Raw genomic sequence first — 24,756 nt, forward strand, 5'->3', positions numbered from 1 at the left:
TTAAAGTATACTGTAGGGCAGTCGGCAGGTTTACGACGAAGAGTAAATGTGATTTGTTGGGATTTATCTTTATCCTCCAATTTCGACACCATTCTTCGAGGATTGTGATATAGGACTGCAGAGTTTGGGATGCAAAAAAAGGGTTATTACTAACTGTGAGCACACATGTATCATCAGCATACGTGGTAAGGATAGTAATTTGAAAAATAAATTGATTTTTACTCAGACATTTTCCTTTTTTTTTTTTACTTTTTTAATTACTAACATTTCTGTAACTTCAACATTATTTAACTAGTATACGTGAAACTTATGAATATTTTAAGGTCAAATAAACTAGACTAAATAAAAAAACCGGACGTAAACATGTCAGAACCAGAAACTTAAAAAAAAAAAAAATATATCGGGAATATTTCTTCATTTGAATTTTTCCCCCTTATAGGGGACAGTAATCTAAAAGGTTACTTCATCTTAAAGTTCATCTTTAAACTGCTGAAGTGACATTGGTTTAGGATAAAATTCTGAGTAATGGACAATGAACATTACTAACAAAAAAAACCTTCCCCAAAAAAATCGAAAATTTCATATTTATTATTTATATGAGAAATATGAAAATAACTTTAAAAAAATTGTTCTGATTTAGATCATTAATTATCCGCTTGATAGAAAATTTAATAACCTTTCGAGTCATCCAATATAACAATGAAAAAGACAATAAGTTTTGAATTAAGTACAAGTAAAATTGAATATTTTTCAAGACCTTTTTTCTTGTTTTTACAAAGTGATTTACTTAACGTTACGATACCCTTAAAAGCTTTGAGGAGAGAAACTTAACTTAAACTCCTATCTTATAAGATATAACTCCTTGATGCAAACGTAAAAAAATAAGAACAAATAGACATCAAATGTAAATTCAATAAATTCTATTATAAATTCTATAAACAAATATTCACTTTAAGAAGATAATTAGTAATAAATTAATGCTAAATTTATATTGAGAATGTAGATTATTAACAAATATATGGTTGTCGAATTTTTATTTGCTAAAAAAAATAATGTTATATTGAAAACTTAACTTTTGATTAAGACACCTGAATTGTACATATATAAACAAAGAGAAAAAATATTTTTAAAAAAATTATCTAAAGGTACTGAAAAATCAAATGTACAAATCACAAAATGGGTCAACTGATGTTCTAATACTAACTAAATATTAACAAAGATGGGGATAGTTATTGGTATAAAAAATGTATTTTTTGGAATAGATAAACATTTTTTTACAGATAAAATGTAAGAAGGAAAATAATACAAGATAACGCCTCTAAAGATTTCCGAGTTTCCTCTTTCTAATGAAAACAGCACCAGACAGAGGAAAAGCCACTAGAAAACCTTTAACGTTCAATGCGGGACTTAAACACGTCCTCGCTCTATCATCAAAGTTGCAACTGGTACCAAAAGATTACCACTTAAGGTTCTTTGGTGGTATTTTTTTTTATGGTTTCGTTTTTAAGGCACTAAATGTCGAAAAATTGGTTTAATAAATTATAATATTATAGAAACTACGGTTGATTATACCATAAATATTACGTAATCGTAAAACGAGTAAATATGATTAATACTACCTTTATGTAAGGAATTAGGTCCGTAATGTTTTATTAATTTAAGTAATAGGCAACAAATGTTAATCCAGATTTCATAAATCGCTGAAAGAATCTACAGTAAATAGGTAGTCTTGGACAAAGTAATGGACAGATATCTGAAAGGAATAAAGAGATAAAAGATGCGTGGATTAGTTCGATAAAAATAAATTAAAAAGTGCAAACTATTATTCATTATATATACTATTACTTACTGTTAATATATTTTATTTACTCTCTCAATTTTATTTTTTTTATGTATGTTTCTTAATATTGATTATTTCTATGAAATCAGTTTATATATTCCAGTATAGATATGATAATATTAGGAATATTCTCCAGAGGTTAGTCAGGATGCATAGGCAGTCATCACCTTCTCTGTGAATTGCATTATATTATTTTTTTTTAAATTATAATTACCTGTTCTGACCTATTTAATTTATTCTTAATTTTTCAAATATCTTTCTACTTTTTCTTAGTTGTGAAATAGGCATAGAAATCAAAACGAAATGACTACAATGCAATGTGGTTAGATTTTACAAAATATTGTAGACTTTTTTTATTTTATTTTGCATTTTTGGCCCATTTTGAGGTCTCAAAATCAGAAAAGACAGATATGTTTTTACCAAAGCTTCCTTTAATAGGTACCTCCAGATACAATCAAAGAAACATCGATTAGTTTACATTGCAATACCTGCGTAGTTAATTGTTAATTTCAAATCCCCTAATTGGAAGTGTTAATTCATATAATCGACGTTATACATTTTTTATAATTTTTTAAAAAACAATTTTGATTAAACTTGATAGACCAATGCACTATTAAATTGTCTTAAATAACAGTCAGGTCTTATCCTCTTTAAAATAGTTTAAATGCTTAATTTAAAAAATGGGTTTCTCTAAAGTATCTTAAATATTGTATTTTTAATGTAACTAACCATAACTCATCAGTAATAAAACCATATGTTAATATACTTAACCCGTATGTTTTAGTAATAAAATCAATTTTGTTATCAAATATTTTAGCGTTTCAAAGGTTGATATCGCAGTAGTCTGTTTTTAATTTAATTTTCCTTTACACGAAGAGACTAATTTAGCTCAATGTACAGTGGCAAGTGAATGTTGTGTTACGTTTATTGTTGAATGAACCCTCAATTCGCATATTTTTTGTTTTATTTAACGAAGTTGACTTATTAAAAGAGCTTTTAAATAAATAAAAAATTCCAATTAGGAACTATTTCTACCAGTTGTTGAAATAGTAAAATACAAACATTTTTTAGTTTACTCTTTTTTTTTTTCTAGTAAATTCCCTTTTAACTGGCGGATAAATAATATTTAAAAAGAAGAGGAAGAGAGAGAGTTCGTTATCTCGTTATTGTTGATTAAAAGGGTGAAGTTAATAGGATTACCCTCCAAGAGACAAGTTATGAATTAGGACCTTCCAGCCTGGAGGATCCAGGACCGTTATGGAAATCCGGCGTACCGCTTCGCAATGCTTGATAAGAAAGAAGAACTATATTAGATTATAAAGGTTCACAAGAATATATAGGCAACTTCTATCCTCAGTTGCGAGTAAATTGCAGGTATTAAGCAGTAATTTGAGGCATTTTATTCAAAGTTGTTTAAACGGTATGCAAAACGTGCCCTAATTCTAAGTAAGCATGTTGAAATTCACTCGAATAAGTTGGGATAGCTCCTTGTTACGGCAATGGACTACTAACGCCAATGCGTTCGAATCCAGATGTGGAATATAATTATTATTTGTTACCTACAACCGTTGAGTCAGTCCTGGGTTTGGGAGACCTTGTGGAATCACTCAGCCTCATAAAGTGGATACCCTCAGTAGGAAAATAAATCAGTCGGCGAGCATGATTCTGAACCAAATCATCTCCTTGCACAACCGTTGGTCTAGTGACAGTACTACAGTACCAGAATTGGTCACGAGGCAAGTTAAAGTTGGCACTTGGACTTCCTCGGCTACAGGCTTGAACAGCCCTCATTATGCGAGACTTGAAATCAAGGGACCTCAAAACATGTTTTCATCGGAATTACTTCCCCTACTGTATACTCATCATACAGGTGAATTGAAGGTAAAATTGTGCTACTAAAACGTATAAGGTCTTTTAAGCTTACCTGACTATTCAGAAAAACTGTATATAGACCAATAAATATGTAATCAGCATTTACATTATATTATATTAGTAAAGGCTTACCGAACCCGAAGATTCGATGGCGATACCGTCATAGTTGTCTACATACTCCAACGTTTACTTTTTATGGATGGATCCATTTCCTAATCTATCTTACACGCCCATATTATTTGCCGCAGAGATATAACCTGATTTATATTTACCTGGTTCAGTTCCTTCACTTTGGCGTTATGTAGCCTTATAAATTCTTTGGTAGATTAATTCTTCTTCGGTCCGAATATTTTACATAATATTTAATTTTTAAAAACCATAAGGTGGTGTTCCTCCCTTAAGAGGCCACATTTAGCATTCATCAAGAACAGAAGGAATTATAATTTTGTCAGTTTTTATTTTATGATTCCTGAGAAGTAGGCGCAAGCTAAGCAATTATGAAATAAAAAAATTAGAAGCATTTTTTGCCTTTTATCTTGCCTTTATTTCTTCGCTGCATTTTTTTTTCTGTGTTGCCCTGGAACCTATAAATATACTTGAAACCCTTTGCCTGTTCAAATGCGTTTTCCTCCTACATTTATATCATCGTAATGATATAACGTCTGTTAACATTAAATTCAATAATTCCCATTTAATAGCCAATAATAAAGTACCTGGTGATTTTCTTGAACAAGGAAAACGTTACATAAATTAATTATTACATGTAGATTCAACAAGATATTAAGTTTCTCCCCCATTATCAATTATTTTGGTCAAATTATGAAAAAAAGTAAATATTTACCAATTTTTCAATAATTAAAATTGCATATAAAACTTTTACTAAAAAAATATTAAATTTTAAAATTAGATTAAGAACTTGGGTTAATTTTAAATTAAATAAATTATAAAAAATGTTTGGGGTGCATTAGGCTCCTCCTTTCAATCATAGGCCCTATGTATGTCAGCTTAATTAGGCTCATAGGTCAATTTTAATCATATAATATTTTCTTTCATTCTTATATCATATAGTATTGCAATAATGTTTATTATATCCTATATTGTATTAACTACCTTAACTATATTTTCTTCAGTATATACTCGTATTATTAGTAACGATATGTATCATTCTAATTTTACTTAGTTATTACTAAATTAGAAAATAATTATAGTTATTATTATTATCATATTTCTGTATCTTTCTCTTATTATTTTTCATTTTTTGTCATATCTTTATGACTCATTCCTGTATATGTGACGTATTTGAAATAGAAATATAACCGTTAAACGGCTGGCCTCCCCACTCCTCAACGCTTCCGCTTTATTGTCGCATCCTGTTCAACCTTTCGCTTTGAACAGGTAGGTTGTCCTGATTTGTTCTTTTCTCATTTATTATCATTTAATATCATTATTATTATTATTTATATTTATTCTTTCAAGACGTTTATTTAATCTCTTCTTTCTTCTTTTTTTTCCTGTATTGTTTTTGCTTTATGTACATCTCCTGTACTTTACTCTTGCCATTGTTACTTATTTTTTATTCTTACTATTGTTTATTCAATTTTATTTTATTTTGATACTATTTTATGTCTTCCTTCCTTTTATTTATATGTAATTTCTTATCACTTTATTTTTACATAGTATTTATTACTTAAATTACCTTATTATATCTTATTGTTGCAATATTCTCGGTTTTTTTGGATCTTTTTAGCCATGATGAAGCCCTGCAAAGTGGGCCGAAACGTCGGACATTAAAATAGTTATAAACTATTTGTTCTTTTTTTGACCGCAATCCTGACCGTCTTCTTATATTTAATTTTTTACGGTCGACAATATATACATGTAAATAATGTTTTTTTAGATTTCCAAGTTGTTAGTCTTATTGACAAATGAGTCCAAAAAATTTAGATGATCTTAAATTTTTGACTAGTATTTCATGTTTTATATATCGCATGTAATATATAAAACATAAAATAATTTTTAGATCTTTATAACTACTAATATCTGTAAATAAAATAAACCCTAAATTAGCTTGATATAAACATAGTCACATATAAGCTACATTAATAAAAATAATTAGTATGTAATTTAAATATAAAAATTAACTTGAATTTAAGACAGTTAATTTCATATTATATATACATAGTTGACCGTAAAACGTAAATCTTATAATAATATAGTTAATCTTATAATTCACAGCTGAATACCATTTAATTTATAATTGTTTTAAATATCAGCAAAGCAATATTTTTTTTTTATTTATAGGACAAAAGAAACTTCTAATTATTGAAATTGTTGTTAAGGTAAATAAATTAATTAATAATAATTAAACAACATTACAAACACATAAATATTCGTTACAGATTTAGATTGCCGAAGACGTGACACCCACCCAATATCTAAGATATAACCCAATTTTAGTTATTGGCCGATGACGACAGCAAGCCATAGCCGAAGGCAAGAGATCTACCAACTGCCAGCCTTCAAGGAACCTAAATTTGATTTCAAGAATTCTCAAATTGAATTTAAAAACCATCTAAGTCATTATTCCATCGCTATCCGATACAGACTAGAAATCTAGTAAATCACATGGTCAAATGTTTTATTAATTTTATATGTAAGTTTATCATCAGTAACACTGGTTCAATTAAATATTGAATTCTACTTCAAGCATTTAGAACCCTAGATTTAAACGAAGACTAAGTCAAAACTTTACATTAAAAAAAATTATAATAATGAATCTGTACTACCATAACCCATGGATTGAGAGTACAGTTTTTTGTAAAGAAGTACTGCTACTAGATCAACGTCTGTGCAAGGATGTGATTTGGTCAGAATCACGCTCGACTGCCTGAGTGTTACTCAATTATGGTCTTTGGAGTTGGTAACACAGTGCCTTACCAATGACCTACAATCTTCCATTTTACGATCACCATAAGCAAAGCTATTTTTAAATATCATTTAATATTTTGCGTATCGTAATATTCCAGTTATTATAATGGTAGTATTTAGTGACGTACGAACAGTATATTATTATAAAATGTGAAATGAACTGGGAAGTTTGTCCTATCGTTTCAATCAATTTCTGGTTTCATTAAAATAACGTAAGATGGGATTGTCACATGGCACAACGAGAATATGCCAACACAAAATTCAGCTTTCTCTGGGAAAAATAAAAACACCCTTAAAACTTCATATACATTTTATTTATAAGTTTGATAAAATTATGGAACCTAAATTGTCAATCTTTAAATGCGATCCCTTAAATCGGGCATTAAATACTGCCATAAAAAAGGTGTTTACATTTAACCATAGATTAGATATGGGGAGAACTTAAATAAGTAAAACTTATTTATTGGTTCCGACGTTTAATTACTTTATTTTATTTACTTTATTTGGTTCCTTAATCCTATATATATACATTCTGCCATTGTTGCCAAGTGGAGTCTTAGGATTATGACTAATAATACATGTACTCTGAATATAACTCCCCCCTGAACAACCACTCGTGAACTCAAAATAAAAAAAATACAACGAAATCAAAACAATTAGAACAAAGCATAACTAAAACTTATATGTACAAAAGAAAACACAATCAAATGCACTTTTTCGAATGAATGCTTGTACCTGTAAAATAAAAATACACAGAAAACATAACTAATTCTATTTACAGTACTTTAAAATTTACACAATTTATCCATTTTGTACGGTTCTCTATTTTACACAATTGGGACAAAGAGCAGAAAAACACACACACACGAAAACAACCTATTGCACTCTTGATGAGAAAGCACTCCAGGCGCTTACAGAATTACCGTCGCAGGGAATCTTAATTGCTCAACATGAACCGTACGCTTTTTCTTCGGTTCTTGTATGCTTTCTATTGTGACTACATTGTGTTCCCTGATATTGCAGTTCCCGCGTGATTTTTGACCCTCGCTCCCACTCTTCCTAGAGTTTGTTCCCTGATTGCCCTATAGTCCCGCGGCATTCTCTTTACCACATGCACCAGAAGCATGTCTCTCCTTACTCCCCAGTGACTCAATCCTATCTTTTCCTCCCCCCCCCCTACGCCATAGGAACCACCCAGGGTGATTAATCTACAATAATATACCTGCACCTGGTGTGTCTCCTCTCCTTCACAATTCTCTCCAGCGCCTCCCGGCAGAAGATGGTGTTCGAGTTCCCGGTATCGATAAGGCATCGCACTCCTTCCTCGCCAAGTCGGTCAATTCCCTGCCCGCCTTTGTTATATTTAATAATTTGCAGGCGATAAGCCTCCGGATGCGCTCCTTTGTTTATTCCCACCTCGAAGTATTCCTTCGTCACGTGATACCAATTCCGTTTGTCGAGCGTCTTCAAACGTTCGTACGCCAAAATTAGTGTCTGCCAAATTTGGCCAGATACCATATCTTTGACTAGATACCAAAGATCTCGCAACTAATCCCGTGTCTTCCCGCCATTGTTGTATAACGTTGTAGGTTTTGGAGATAGTGTGCGAAGGTACTAATGGATCCTCGTCGTCTGAGTCGTCTGCGATAACAGGATGTTTTGAACGATCCTCCTCCGAACGATTTTGAGATATCCCGGATGGCACCGCAACGGCATGATTTATTGCTGTACGCGCAAACGTGGACGAAGTGAAAGTGTGGGCTTGTTTCGTCTGAGTGGAGGAAGAGGATCAAGAAACCTTCTGGTCGCCGGAAGTCAGATACTCGCTTAAAAGTGTCCTTAACGAATCACCTAATGTCTGTATGTCGTCCTGGTTTCCAGATGTCGTGTACAATAAATCGTCGGATATGGTATCTGTAAGTGTCGAATATTGGAGTGGAGTCCAGATGGTCCAAGGCGTGGTTCATAGCCTTGGAGAAAGTGGAAAATATCGAAAGGATCTGTTCCCATATCTGCAGGATCGGACGCTGAAGGCGAAATATCTGTTTCGTCATGTGTCGTAGGATGATAGGTAGTTTCGAAGTATTGATGATGGACATCTGGACAGCCGTAGTCAGAATCGAAATCACCGGCATCAGAGACATCCGTTTCAGCGATGGCTTACGTTATTTCGGAGCAGGAGGACATTCCGACTCGTTGAGGATGTGTTTTTTAGAATTAATTCCATAATTTCCACTGGCACAGGTCACGAAGGAGAACTTATATCAGTGAATCATACATACTGAAATAAGTTACGGCGACACAAGAATACATACACTGTGAATGCACACAGATCACCTGTTTCGGTATGTTTGACTCACCTACAACGAGAAAAAGAGACTGATGTCCAAGTGGAATGGTTGCTGTAGACACTACACGCAGGACACTTTATAGTGGACTGTATTTAGGCCTCTAAACATTCTTCTATATATAGGCGACGACCGACACAGCGATGCGCTGGCCAAGGGCGCCAGTTTTGATAAGTGACCGCGCACGAGACGACACGACGATACCGCACCGGCGGGTTATAAACCGTTCGCCAAAGGTGTCGTGTCGCCTAGTGCGCGATTACTTATCAAATCCGGTGTCCTTGGCCAGCGTGATTTACATATTCTTTCTGCCGTTTCGTATCATAATAATTACTTATATCACAAATTAAAATGTTACAATTTCATAAAAACATAATATTGTAACATTACTAAAAGTATTGAAAAATATTTTACGATTGGTTGGGACAATCACTTTTTCAATTGTTATAGTTTAAAGTTATATAAGTTAAGTCGAAACGTGAGTATATGTTGTTATAATTGATAGTACGATCTAATTTTTTTTTATATTAATTTAGTTTAAAAAAATTAACTGCAATAAAAAACTCATAATTATATCTGCACTATATTTAGAAAAGCATTATGCCTTAGATAATATAAATATATTAGGGGTATAAAATAAAAAATAATAATAAATTTAAAAAAAAACAAAGAAACAAAACTTAATCGATGTAATATCATCGTTTGTCAAAGTGATACAAAAATGAAATTAAGAGAACATGGATGTGATTTAAAATACAAGATTTTGCCTAGAGAAAGAAAAATTTAATTATTTATTTTCCTAATAATCTAAAAAGGCTTAAATTTAATTTTTAAAATCATATGAATATTTTAGTAAGAAAGTTCCTCAATTCGCAAAGTCGTCAAAAAGTACTAAGATACGGGCCTTAAGAACCTAATCGAAATTTAAGATACTTTTACGACGAGTTTGGTAACGACAAGCCAGGCTACTTAACAACTAAGTCAAGTTATTATAGGTTTATGTACATCACTTTGGGCCTAAAGAACTTCGCAAGAGTGGTAGGTAGGACCATCATGAAATGTCGTCTAAACTTTTGGATGTGACATATAAGTACTGGCGATTACAAAAGTGGGTCAAATGTATGAATTATCTTTTTGGTTAACTATCTCTAAATTACTAATATTTAGTTTTAGAACACACTGTACGTAATATATTTTGAACACGATAACTAAAAAAAAACGATTTTATTATTATTTTTTTTTTACTAGACTTTCAGAGAAAGATCAGATATTTCAAGATTCATTCAAGGGGACCTCCGATAAATAATTATTAACTAGCCAGAGGTGGGAATCGAACCAACAATGTTCCGAATCAAGCATTAAGGGACATTTGTCTCATTTTACTCTGCCAAAATATCCTCAAAATAAATTATTTATTTCATAAGAAAGTAATATTTTTTTATAATGCTTAAGGCGTGAGCCTGCTATCTAATAATCAGAAATTGGAAGAATTTTTTTTTCCTGAAATGAGAGAGTGTACTATATTCACACAAACATGTTAACTGAACACAAATGAAAGAAAAACATCTTGTTAATGCAGACATGCATAAACATTATGATGTGGCTCATAATAGTCATACTCTTAAATATTACTAAAAATATTAAAAGTTTTATTCATATTTTTTTTTACTTCCACCAATAAATTACCAGGATTATTATATTTAAAAACTAAGGACGGACATCCATTTTAGTATATATATTTTTTTTAATTTAACAAGATTTCAGCTATAAGAATTATTTTATCTTTTCAATTTTTTTTTAAATTACGAAAAAAATTCTTTATACCAAAACAACAATTCATAAATTTTTAATATCATCTAAAATTACATTTATGATTATGAATTATATTAAAAATTGTAAAGAAAATTTAATATAAAATAACTCAAGCGTATTAAATCTTCGCTACATAAATTCCAGTTTTAAACATATTTATTTAATTTCATAAAAAAAAAAAAAAATAAATAAATAAAAAAGCACTCAGGTTTTTTCCCAGAAAAGTTAACGGAAATATTGTTTTAACTTTCCATCCAGATCTGCATTTGATGGCTTCAATCAGAAAATTGACTAACCTGTGACAAGTGCTGTCAAACGCATTATACTAAAAGGGTAACTGTTGCACGTTAGAAATGAATAACTGAATTGGATATTTTTTTATAAAATCCTATCTATATTTTTACAAACTAACAATTAACATTTTTTTTATTAAATATAGAATAATTGACTGAGTTTATCGTAAAAATTAACGAAAAAAAAAAACTTTTTGTTTGCTAAGGTATCAACCCACAACGCAGAACTCCTTTTAGGGCTGCCAATTAGTTGCAATGAAGTATATAAAAAAATTGATACGTAAATTATAAAGAGAAAAAAAAGCACCTAAAAAAAGGATAGAGTAGTCCAGTAAAATCGTAAAAGTGGTAAGTATTAACCGAAGATGGTCCATGGTTTGTAAGAAACTGCCAATTGCATTAGAAATTACAAATTGAGACAAAAGAGGATTAAATAAAAAAAAAAAAAAAAAGGTTCAGGAAGTTCCATTCCTAGTTACCGACAGTTAAAGGAGCTGTGACCTACAACTTGGAATTGGGGGGAAACCCAACCACAACCCGAAGACTGAACCCCAGGCTGCTACAGGGCATCCTGTTATAAATTCTATATTTATCAGTTCCAATTTAAAATTTTATTTTCTGTTCACTTTTTTCTTAAAGTCACTTTCTTTTTTTTCCATTAGAAGTCAATTATTTATTTTGTTAAATCAGTAAATGTCACTATTTTTGTTATTAACTTGACTTTTATTTTTTATTAAGAATTATTATTTATCTTTTTATTTTATATTATTAATTTAATTTTATATTATTATATATTATCTATTTATTTTATCTTAATTTTTTGCCTTATGTATTAGACTATACCCTCCTTAATCAATTGTTAAAAGATGTACCTCTTACATTAACCATGTAAGGCCCACCAGGCCGATCTGACAATAAATAATGAAATATATCAATCCTCCTGATATAACAAATGTTTTTGTTATTCATCTCCTTTGGTAACTGATACTTGGTAAAGGGATCTTTCCTATTGGTATAATGGGTAAAAGATGTTTCAGGGACAAAATTTATTAAATAAGGTATCAGCGGTTTGACCAGTCGGCAGGTAAGTGGATTATAATTTATCCAAACACTTGTCACCCTTTGTGACTCATTCTTCGTGGACTTAGCTAATGGTAGCCAATAAAGAAATAGATTCCGAAAAGGTGGCGCCCCAACGGGGACCAAGAAGGGAGACTAGAGACCGAGCAACACCCCACAGCATTCAGATATTCATAGATATATTAGGTAATAATATTTTATAGCAAACCATTTATCTGGTCATTTTATTACAATAATTTTATTAAACCATGTGCTATAAGTGAATAAACAATTTTATGTTACTATACTATCATATCACCCAATACCACCCCCATATTAAAGATTTCATTGGTAACGGTATTTTATAAATATAAATATATATAATTGAAAAACTTGGAAAGTTAATTCAATAATAAAAATTTTATAGGACTCAAATAATTTAAATTAATATAAATCTACTTGGGTAATTACCTTCAGTAATTATTCTGGTAACCCAATGCACAGCATAGCACAAGTTAGACAAAAAGTAATCGTAAACTAATTTCTAACAATGACTTCAGATTTAAAAATATTTGTAAAAAAAAACAGTGACACGAAGTTTATCACTCCCTGGGATTATAGGACTCATATGGCATATTTTTCAAAATGTTCTCCGTATACTTTCGGCTTCATAGTTATTCCATAAGTATTGTAACTTGCTTAATTATTTAAATTATTAAAATCTAAAGAATTAAAATGCGTAAAATCACAACTAAGTGTAGATATATTTAATCTTAGATTTCAAAATAAACCTATTTTTACCTATTTATATATCTGTCAATTGCCACTATTGTTCATAGGTTTTTGATAATTAATGTGTTTTAAATGTTTCTTGTTTTACCAAATTTCTTTGATAATTTAGCCTCGATAATATTTTATAATAATCCTAAATTTTAATAAAGAAAATTTTAAACAATTCTCAATGAGAGATCCAATTTCTACACTAGTAGAAACTCTATCAATCCTTCATACTTATTGGATTTCTAAGAAGCAATAAGAATGGTCGGGCGAGTTAGTAAAGGGGATCCCACTTCGGGAACTTATTTTCAAGTTTTACCGGGGAACAATAAATTCGAGTCTTCTTTCATCAAGCCAACTCGAGAACTCCCTCTCGAGACTGTTGAAATAATTTGGATTTTGTTGCTCAGTTCTTTTGATGGTAAGGTTCGTTATCTTTTTATTTCGTACATTCAATCTATATTAAATATATATATTTGAGGATAATATTGGTTCCTTTTAAACAATAAACAACAATGCGTAATAATTTTAAAAAATATATCTATTGTTAGAGACCACAAAGATTAAAATTACAATCCTTCATATACAAATAAAATATTGTGATTATTTTTTTTATTTTGAGCTCAAACCTAGTTTTATTTTATTTATAGTAATATAATAAATAGCATTAGACACGTTAGGGATTAGTTATGTCATATTTCAAAAGCAGAGAAGAAAAAAACAGTTGTTTGACCCAAAGTTTTGATTGATTTAATGAAAACGATATAATAGTCAAAATCGATGAGTTTTCTATAAAAATTAATTTTTTATTCGGAGCTCCATATATTTAAAACCACTAATGAAACATCATTTAAATTAAATTAAACTTCCTAAAATATTAGCCCTAGTAGAACTGTTAGAACTAGTCAATAGTTCCAAAAATATACTTTTTTTAAAAAGAAATATTTCATAACGAAAAGTCGGTAAATAATTAGAATTTTTTTTGTTTTATTGTTTTAAATAGATTTATCAAACAGTATCTCAGGAACTATTAAACATTGGAGAAGTCTATTTACAAATACTTTAAATAATGTGTTATATATATATATATATATATATATATTTTTTTTTTTTTTTTATGTGGGTGGTTTTAATGATATAGAGCTCCGAATGAAAAATGTCTGAAACTTTTATTTTTTTTTTTTTAGAATAAAATAAACTTCCCTGGGTGTAAATCATAAATAATTCATTATTTACTTATTAATGACATAATTAAAATTAATTGTACATTACAGGTAAAATGGAACAATTTTCAGGAAGGGAATAATGCAATTTTTTTTTTTACTTAAAAGAACAGAAAAATTAATTTCTCGTATCTTCTAAACGGCCGCCATTTTCCCCATTATGTCTGTTATCAATTCTGATTTTAATCTGTATACGGTATACTGATTACTTGATTAAAGTGATAACAAATTGGGGTAAAATCTTTTTTTCCCTCCTTTATAGTTCTTGGGCCATCATTTTTCTTCACTATTATCAATAAAACAAACATTTAAATGTATTTCTTGATTAATTGCATATTATGAGATGACGAAATCTTTTTTTACATAAATAATCCTATGTTTTTTATTCTATCCCATTACATAAATATATCAATAAAACAACAATATAATTTATGAAATATGAGCCCATTGAAACTAAAATTGGAAAAAGGATTGAATAGTGAGTTCTATTTCAATAATTCATGACGATATCTTTTCTCTGGAGACGTATTTACCCGCGTCTAACAATAATATATTCACTGACACGCCATTAAACATAGAGCATAAAAAAATAGGAGTCGTTTCATAAGAAAAAGGGAATATTCCAGGAAAAGTTAAATAACTTCTATTATTAAAATAATGTTGGTGTTAACAATTAATATTGAATTAATACTGACTAGTAATAGGTGTATATTACTAGACGTTTGAAATAAATATTGTTTAACCTTTAACAAAGTCACAAAAACCATACTTACAAATTACATTATATCAATAATAATTTTTTTGGTAGCTTTTGAAGATGAAATCATTGAACAGAAAGCTTTATGGTACATAAATCAGCGATCTTAATACAAAATGCTTGGATGATCAAAACGTAAATATTTCATTTAAATACTATAATTAATCTTTTATTAATATTAAAAACAAAAAGTCAATATTTGTCGAAGTACAAATTTTAATTGATAAGTAATATAAATAATAATCCGTATCTAATTTGGCCTGATATGCTCTACAATCGGTATTGGACAATTCGTATGGCCTGTATAATATTAGCAATAATCGCCAAATGTTCATCTTTCAAAAGTGAGGGTAAACTTTGGAAGTAAATATTTATATTAATAACAATATGGAAAATTAGGTAAGAAGATAGCTTAAAATGTGATTATTTATTCATAAAACAATACAATAGTCCTCAATTGTAACAATGATTTTTAACAAATGTTAAGTTTAAATTTAATTTCACATTTTATATACAGTATCAATTCTGTGAATAATTATACAACTAATTTGAAGTACTTTCATATTTTTTTTTATTAATATCATAAGTTAATTTTTTCTTGTTTAAAAAACTTGATATTGTTATTATTATTATTTGTGATTTTCTATAATAATAATATAGGTCTACAGAAATCCTCCCATCTACATTTTGGTCTACCCCTCAGACGTTCACCCCGGTTTAGTGTTTATTAACATTTTAAGGATCCGTGTTTACTAAGTACCACCTTACCCGCCAAAATCCAATAATCTTAATTATATTTACCGGGTGTAGCCACCTTAATTCAGTGTTGTATAGCCTTCTAAATTCTCCCGCTAATTCATTATTTTCGGTCCGAATATCTTACGTGATACTTTATTTTCGAAAACCTTAAGGCGCTGTTCATCGTTTAATGAAAGATGCCACGTCTTGCACCCACAATGAACAGTGAGAAGGATAATAGTTTTGTAAATTCTAATTTTTAAGTTTTTCGATAGAAGGCGCGACCTAAGCCGTTTCGAAATTGAAAAATAACAATTATTTCCCACCTTCAACCTAACTTTTATTTCCTCATCGATTTCGTTTTTTTTTTCTATTTACCGTAGAACCTAAATATTTAAACCTATCTATCTGCCTGTTCGAACGAAGTGTAGCCTTCTAAATTCTTCGGTTAGCTCATCCTTTTTCTGTCCGAATATTTAATATAATACTTTATTTTCAAAAATTTTGAGGTTCTATTCTTCCCTTCGGGTAAGAGGCCACATTTCCACCATAAAAAAAAGTCGGATGGATAATAGTTTTCTAAATTATAACTTTTAAGTTTTTGGACAGAAGGCGAGAACTAAGCAATTTCGAAATTGAAAAATAACAATAATTTCCTTCATTTAACCTCCCATTTCTCTCCACATCAATTTAGTTTTTTCTAATTACCATAAAACCTATTAACCTGTTAAAATGTATTTCCTTCTATATATGTATCACCGAAATTGTTTCCGTCTAATTCAAAATTTTAATTTAGCCGTATTCATTTCGAGACTTAGTTCCATACTAGAGGTTATCAACGTAGTTATATTTAATTTATAGTTTTTTTTTATATTACAAAAAATAAATACATTAATACTATAAACTGTTTATAAAAAAAATTGTAATTAAATATATGATATAATACATTTATAATTAGAATCACATAAGCAATGTATATTTATACTTACCATTGGTCTTCCAGGATTTATCTGAGGCATGAACAACGAGGGCTCGAAGGTCGGAGAAGGCTGCACGCCCTTCCGGTAGGAAGTGACTACCATGGTCGCTGCTATATATATAACACACACATCTATATACCGTCTGTATATATTATATATTTGTACCTATGTACCTCCTTTATATATATATTTTATTAATATAAATCGATTATCTAATCCTGATATTGATTCTCAACTCTGTGCGATGTATACAAGCCTACGAACCTAGTACATAAATCTGCAAATAATTCTAAACCTTAGTTTCTATCACACTTAATGTGGGTTTGTTTCGGCTTTTCTAGCGGTTCTAAAACTCTTACTTATTAGGTAATTTAATAAAATAACAAATTAGGTATTTTTATTATTATTTTCGTATCATTCCTAAATAGTGCACCCTAGTAAAACAGTTATGGTGCTACTTAAAAGTCAAAAATTTCAAAGGAAAAAAATAAATTAAAAATGTCTGTATTATAGAAAATCAATCACAAAAAATAATATTTTCTTTTATTATACCCCTCCTACATCGCGATGCAGCACTGATTCGTCGAATTTCATTGGAACTCTTAATAATAATATTCTTTATTTATTATGAGATTGATCCCTTTAGAATAATATTGGATGCGTTAAAATTAGTCTTTAGAGCCTTAAGAGTAAAACACAAAATAAAAATGAAATTATAAACGATCATAAAATACAATAAAAATAATGAACTGATTTGAAATAATTTTAAAAGATTAAAATTAACAACAATAATTAAAAAAATATATAAAATAAAATTACAACTAATGAAATAAAACCAAATGTCATATTATAAACCCTAAGGTGATAAAAAATCATAAATAAAAAGGTATAATTTCTGCTAATATAAATACATATATTAAAAGTATAAACGAAAATCTGAAACATCAAATAAAAAAATATTTAAACCAACGGTATATTTATTTTATTATTATCGAAAAGGTAATAATACAATAAAATAAATAATTACAAAAAATGTCCATTATTTAAGTCTTGACATAAAAGTACATCCTATAATCTGTTAAATCAGAACGCACTGTCTAAATAATCCTTATCATTTTTTATGCCATTTTGAAAATATTATTTTTGGTAAATGATTTTACATAATGTGATCATAGTTATAGAATAAATCATTTTATTTTTAAGATCTTTGGTTTTTAATATATTACTACTTCAACGTAAAAACAAATCGTTAATTTTATATTTATCATTATTATCTTCATAAACAACATTATTATTACTTTTATTATTTTTAAGGATGATTTGGTCCTATCAGATAAAAAAGGGGAAAATATAAAACGAAATACAACAGCCCGTATTTCATTCTTAAACAATCAGGATTTAACCCTGATGAAGCCCTCTAAAATGGGGCGAAACGTCGGTTATTAATTAATAGTTTTCTGTCATCTGCTTAACCTACACACGGACAATCTTGACAATTTCAAATTTTTATTTATTCAGCTACAATAATAAATACCTCCATTAAAAGGCGGTTAAAAACTATTTACGGAAAAGGCTGTGAGATAGATACGATTTAATTGGTATAATAGAAGGTAAATTGTTATAATAAATTGAAAATTATTAGTATTTTTCTGTCTAAGGCAATAAAAAGGTGATAACAATAATCATAAAAATATATTTACAAAACTATTATCTTTCTTACTTATTACGAATTTTTTTGTATCAAATAACAAAAGATAAACTAACTAAAAAAATTATAGGAAAACATAACGACGAATTGCGTGAACAGTTATATATTGTTTTATACATAGCAATCTAGACGAAAGAAATAGACCTGTAAAATTGTTGTAATTAGGCACAAGCGTATCCCTAAAGTGTTAATGAGTCTTTAACCCACTTCAGGGGACAGAGAAAGACGTAGGTGGGAGGATCACATTAAGGCTGATCCTGGTAGTTTGAACGGTGGTCATTGGTTAAAGGCTAGCTGAGAAACCTACTTCGTTGTCCTAGTTCAACAGTGTAACATATCAAAAAATAGTAATTTTGAAATATGCATATAACTTTACAAATAAGGGATCTATATAGTTCAAAACTATAATATATCAACTTTTTTTTTTAATTTAGATTTTATGATATATGTTTTTACTGTATAAATCTTACCCTTATTGCTAAGATTGCGTATAGGGTTTGTCGGTTTTTAAAACCGTTTTTTTGGAGAAAATTATGAAATTCGAAAACCGGTATTTTAGTAGAAAATATCGGTTTTTAATGTATGAAAAACACTTCGGTTGCAAGTGAGAGGATATTTTCTATTTCGGGGAATTTTGTGAATAAACTAAGGACACGGCTAAATAGCAAATCGATAGACGTCCTCTGTTTTCTCAAATCATTTTTCATTAAACAAAAAAAATAATAGAATATTTAAATTTGTATTAAAATTGCCCGGAATAGAAAATGCTCGGTCCTTTGCTGAATTGTCTTTAAAACTAAAATTGATTTTAAAAGTGTGTATGTATAAACTTTATTTACTCTTGTCTTTCGGCTTTGATTATAATTTACATTATTTTTTCACAGTTATATATTTTCTAATTGTTTTTAATAAGTATCCATCTGTATCTAATAACATTGTTTTTTAAAAAAAAAAATAATAGGGTTATTATAAAAATATGAAAATATATTGTTTTTATTTATTCGAACCCTTTGCTGAATAACTCGTTTCACTATTATAAAAATATTTACATCCTTATATGTGAAAATTATGCATAAACAACAATGCTGGTCAACTATTATTTCTTTGTTCTACTAAATTGCATAAAAAAATTTTACTACCAATAAAATTGAACAGTAAATAATTTCAGTCAAAAACTGAACTGCTATTAACCATTCTAAATTTTCTGTTAAAATTTTTTGTTCGAATTACAGAATATTCGAGCAAAAATATTTTTTATAAAAATTCGAAGCCGGTTAAATCCGGTTTTCTGGAAAAATTACTATTCGAAAACCGGTTTTCTAAAATGTCGGTTTTTTGTATAAACCCTAATTTTGCATCTCAAAATAACCATTTTTCAAAATGTTTTATCACTGTTGAGCAATTTATTATTAGTTGTCATTTTTATTTTTATTTTTGTTCTTTTAACTTGTATATATGTTTCCAAACATCCCATATACTATTATACATATAATAATATCGTTAATAGTTTTAGTATTCAGTGAATATTCTTATTACTTCTGTCTTTTCACTTCCCGAATAACTAAATATTTCTCTTGCTGTATCATATGTCATTCTTTCAAGTTCTGCAATATTATCAAATTCAATATATCTTGTTCTTTGTATTCCTGATATAGGAGGGCAATATCTGTTACTTTACTTTCTCTAACTAGTTCCGACATTTTTTTGTTGGAATTATTCTTTATCCTCCACCTTGACAATCTTCTAATAAATACTGCACGATTGTAACATTGGTGATACAAGATTATTATATATGAGATTATTATTTTTTTTTATATATTTTAGCCTAATTGGATTGCCGATTACAATTAGCATGAGAAGCAAATGGATCTTACTGGAACAGATAATATGGGTCAATCAATAAGGTAAACCTTCATCAAATGCAATGTCTAGGACCTAAACCCCCTAAGAGCCGTTTCTACAACCTCCTGTTAATTTAGAGCGAATTTTAAATTAAAGCTCCAATCAAAAAGATAATTATGAAAAATCATCGCACTAATATAAAATTTACAGTTATCGATAATAAATTAAAAAAAAAAAAAAAGGAAAGAAAATTTGTCTGTTTTCATCCCAGGTTTAAATTATTTGATTTTTTTTTCAGGTTTTAACGGAAGCCACTAAAAATATATTCTACAAAATAAAGCTTCATATTGTAGTAGCACCGGAGCAAGGTGCGGTACTACTAACTCTAAAGACACGAGTTCGAATCCAGGTGGAAAGGAAATTATTTAGCACTCCTGGGGTCCACCCAGTCACCTGAATTTGGTACCCTTAATTGGGTAAAAATCTGGCGGTCGAGCGTGATTCTGACAAAATCACCTCCTTGCGCAACCGTTGGTACTATTAACAGTACTTCCTTACAAAGCCCTGGGCCATTCTCATGGGTTGTGTAGCGGTACAGATTTTTATTTATTCATTTATTTTTTTAAGATTTTGATGAATAACTAAAGAGAAAAAATATAGATTTCCCATTAGAAAGTGAAAAGCAGAGACCCGATTGCACTATGGGTTCGTTATTTCTTGATAAACTGTTATATTCTAGGCAGTAATGAAATTTATATTCCTTATTCCCACTTACTAATATTCTGAAATGTAAATTCTAAAATAATAATTTCCATAGAAACAGACAAATAAAAATTTTTTGTTCATAAATTTCGAATTTACTAAAAATAGAAAATACGTTAATTGCCTATTACTGAGATTTATTATACAAAAGGACTTACTGTAATTATGATTAGATAAGCATTTATATTTTTATTCGTAATTCATCTAAGAAGTCTATATATTTATTTAAGAAATCGAATTTAAATAAACTTAACATTAAATACTGACGTTATGCAATTAGCTGAATTCTGTCAGTCTACCTATATAAATTGTTCATTTTTTAATTCGAAAAATAAAGCATAAACTAGGAGATTTTTTGTTATTTATAATCTATGAAACCTGAGGTATAAATTCCAGACATTTGTGGCAGACATTATCCATGTGCAAAACTACAGAAAATCAGATGAATGTTTGCCAGTGCCCGTTTTCTTGTGATTCCTCATATTTGAAATACTCAGAGCACCCCGCATACGATTACTCGTTCCAAATCCGCACTGCAATCCTTTGGAATTCCTTCCCTGTTTCCTTTCTACATCCGCCCGGCTTTCTCATTACGATCCTTCGAACTCTTCTCTGTTCAAACTTTTCGCTAAATTTGTTTAATAATTTACGATAACAAGCACAGACGATTGTAAAACAACAATATTGTGGCAAAGTTTCAAATTTTGAATTCTGAAATTGATCATTGCATACTTCACTATGTCTTATAAAACCAAATATAAAGCTTTATCTCACCTCATCCCCTATTGACTCTAACAGAGGTTCCCGATCTTTTTCTATACAATAAACAATTTAGTGTTCTTAATTTATTTTATTCCTTTTTTATGTTCGTTACTCAACTAATCACAGTTTTATTATCTTCTCTATGAAATTTTTAGTTAATTGCCCATATTTTCATTTATTATATTATGTTATGTTTTCTCATAATTTTATTGTTGTTGTCCTTTAAGAGATTCCTCTCATTTATGATTTTTTTTTAAAATTATCTTATTAGTGTTACCAATATGGTATCCTTGTTTATTTGTAGTATTTTATTTAAATAATCACAATTATGTGGGCTTATCAAAAATTTACAGTTAAATAGATTACGAAGTTCAGAATTTTATAATGTACAGGTGCTTAAATATTCATTTTTAGTTTTGTTGTAGAGATTAAATATTAGATCTATTTTATTAGTTTTTTATTTGAACTTTCACAAATTAGTATACAAGAATTAAATAAGGATATAACAGCAAACATTCTCTAATTATTCATTTTTTTACTATTTAATATTATTTCCTTTATTGTATTGTAGTAATTTTTCAATAATTTTCTCTTATTTATGATATATTATTTTTTTTTGTTATTTATTACAGTTCAAGAAACATTTTTCATTTATAAATAATTGTATTACTCAATTTTCCGAACTTTTTTTTATTATATGTGCTTTTCAAAAATTGATAATTAAATTCTTTGACTAAGTTATGTTTTTTTTAATGCATATGTAACAGCATACTTTTTAAATTTTTATTTTTTTTTTAATAAAAAATTTATATACATTATGTTAGATTTCTATACCAGTCCATTTAATTATCTTTTAAAAATAAATTCCACTTATATATTATCTCTTCTATTTTTTATCGTTATTATTAGTATTAAAAATATTAAATTATATGTGCTTATTAAAAATTAATTATTAAATATATTGTTGAAGTTCTATATTTTATAATATAAAGGTGATGCAATATTTATTTTAAGTTTACTTTATTGCAAATAGTAAATTTCATAATGTATTAGTTTCTTTAATTTGTTAAAATTAAGATTGACTAATTAAATATAAATATAGAAAAGTAAAATGAAACATTTTCTATTTATTCTTTAATATGCTATTTGTTTTTTCTATTATTTTTAGTCATTATTTTAAAATTAATTCTTCTTATTTATGTATTATATGATTTTTTTATCTATTTTTAGTTCATTTTCTATATTTGCAATTTTTATAATAATGTATTTAATTTTCTTAGTTAATTTTATTAGCATTACAAAAAGTTTGTTTTATTTCTGAATCAATTATTTAGTACAAATTTTTATGAATATTTCGGATTATTTGTGCTTATATAAAATTGATTACAAAATATATTTTCAAAGTTTTGTACTTTATAATGATATTAGATGCATAAGTTAACGTTTTTGTAAACAGTATATTTTACATACATTATGTTAGTTTTGTATGTCTGCAAAAAACAAGTTTAAATAATTAAGTAAACTATATACTATAGCACAACTAATATAATACTACCTGGATTATTACTTTATGAATAAACAGGTTGGTAATTATATTTTTAATATTTATAAATTATATCATTTATTTAAACTCCTGCTTGTATCCCTATCTGTTATAGCAGACGATGTCCATGTACTTCACAATGACTGACCAAATTCAACCATCGGATAAAGCGAGACCTGACAGTTGAAAAATGACCTATCCGATAATCCATGGCTTGGAAAGGATCTAGAGAGAAGAGTCTGTTCAATTGTTTGGTCAAATCGTTTGACTTGACAAACGTAATTTTATTGACTTTGCAAAGAAATAAGTTCAAAATTATTATTGTTCTATTTGCAAATTGTACCGGGAAATGTAAAGTAAGTCTTTTCTAGTTTACTGATTTTTATTTATACATAATTTTTTTAAGGGGGAAAAGCCAAACACCGAAGTATTTTAATTGTACGACTCCTAAAAATGTTATAAGCATAAAAGTATTATTGTCTTTGTATTAATAAAAATATTCCAAACTGCAAAATTGATGTGAATAATTAAAAGTGTTTATTGCACTCAAAGTTGCCATTTTTATATAAATATTTAGGAAAACGGAAAAGTTTAGAAAATACTCCATTGACCTTTAGTAAGTGAGGAAACCTAGTCAATACGATGCTGTGTATCCCGGAGGGATTCCGAACCCACAGAGTTGACTCATAGCTGAAGCAGAATAAATAATTTTTGTCACAACCTTATTCGAAACCGAGTCCTTCGAGAGAGTAGCACAGTACCTTATCAGCTACTCCGCTCACTATATAGGTATATGTAATATAGACACAATTAATTACAATAAACGAATAAAACAATAAATTTCGAGCAATAATAAATTTGTACGATTGATTCCTGATTATAAATATTTTTAAAAAATCAGAAAACGGATATTAAACCTTCGAAAAATGGTTTCATAGACTGTAGCCATGCGTAACACTAATTTTGGTCATGATAATGTTTTAAAAACAAAATATGCATAGAAGTACTGTAAACGTAGGTTTGTAAAAATGATTCTATTGGATAGAATGAGATATCCGATATAGAACTTAGAATTACATAAAAATTTAATAAAAAATAAATAATTACTGGAAGAGTTTTTCATCCCTAAGCTTATCAAGTATGCAATGATAATTTATTCAAGCACGGATTAAAAGTAATTTAGTTATACGAACTTACTTTTAAGCAGTAAGTCCCATACATGAATAATTAATGAAGCTTACATGATGTTTATACCGAAGATTTATATTCATTTTAATTTCATAGGACTACGTTATATCCTAATAAAAGTTCTTAAATAATTTTACATTAATACTACATTTATTTATAAAGAATAAAGTGAATAATTTGCAGAATTTCTTAAACAATTTATTCATTCAATATTTTTCTATTCTACGTGCAATCATTGATTCTAATTTAAAGTAAGTTTAAAATACGAATTTTATTTTTACTATGAAAAATGATTCTTTTGTTATTTTTCTTATTTTTAAATAT

The 24,756-nt window shown here is 28.5% G+C and overlaps 1 protein-coding gene across 1 annotated transcript in view; it reads right to left on the reverse strand.

The window, feature by feature from the left end:
* Window positions 1-24,756, reverse strand: part of LOC136796677 (uncharacterized) — a 220,423-nt gene that overhangs the window by 192,963 nt on the left and 2,704 nt on the right. Inside the window, exon 2 of the mRNA XM_067051024.1 lies at window positions 16,637-16,737. Within this exon, the coding sequence (XP_066907125.1) occupies window positions 16,637-16,729 (93 nt within the window). The 5' untranslated portion in view covers window positions 16,730-16,737. The remainder of the gene's footprint in view (window positions 1-16,636; window positions 16,738-24,756) is intronic.

This window comes from Halyomorpha halys, unplaced genomic scaffold (assembly GCF_000696795.3).
Source record: "Halyomorpha halys isolate HHAL.00 unplaced genomic scaffold, Hhal_1.1 Scaffold947.1, whole genome shotgun sequence".
Classification (NCBI taxonomy): Eukaryota; Metazoa; Arthropoda; class Insecta; order Hemiptera; family Pentatomidae; genus Halyomorpha; species Halyomorpha halys.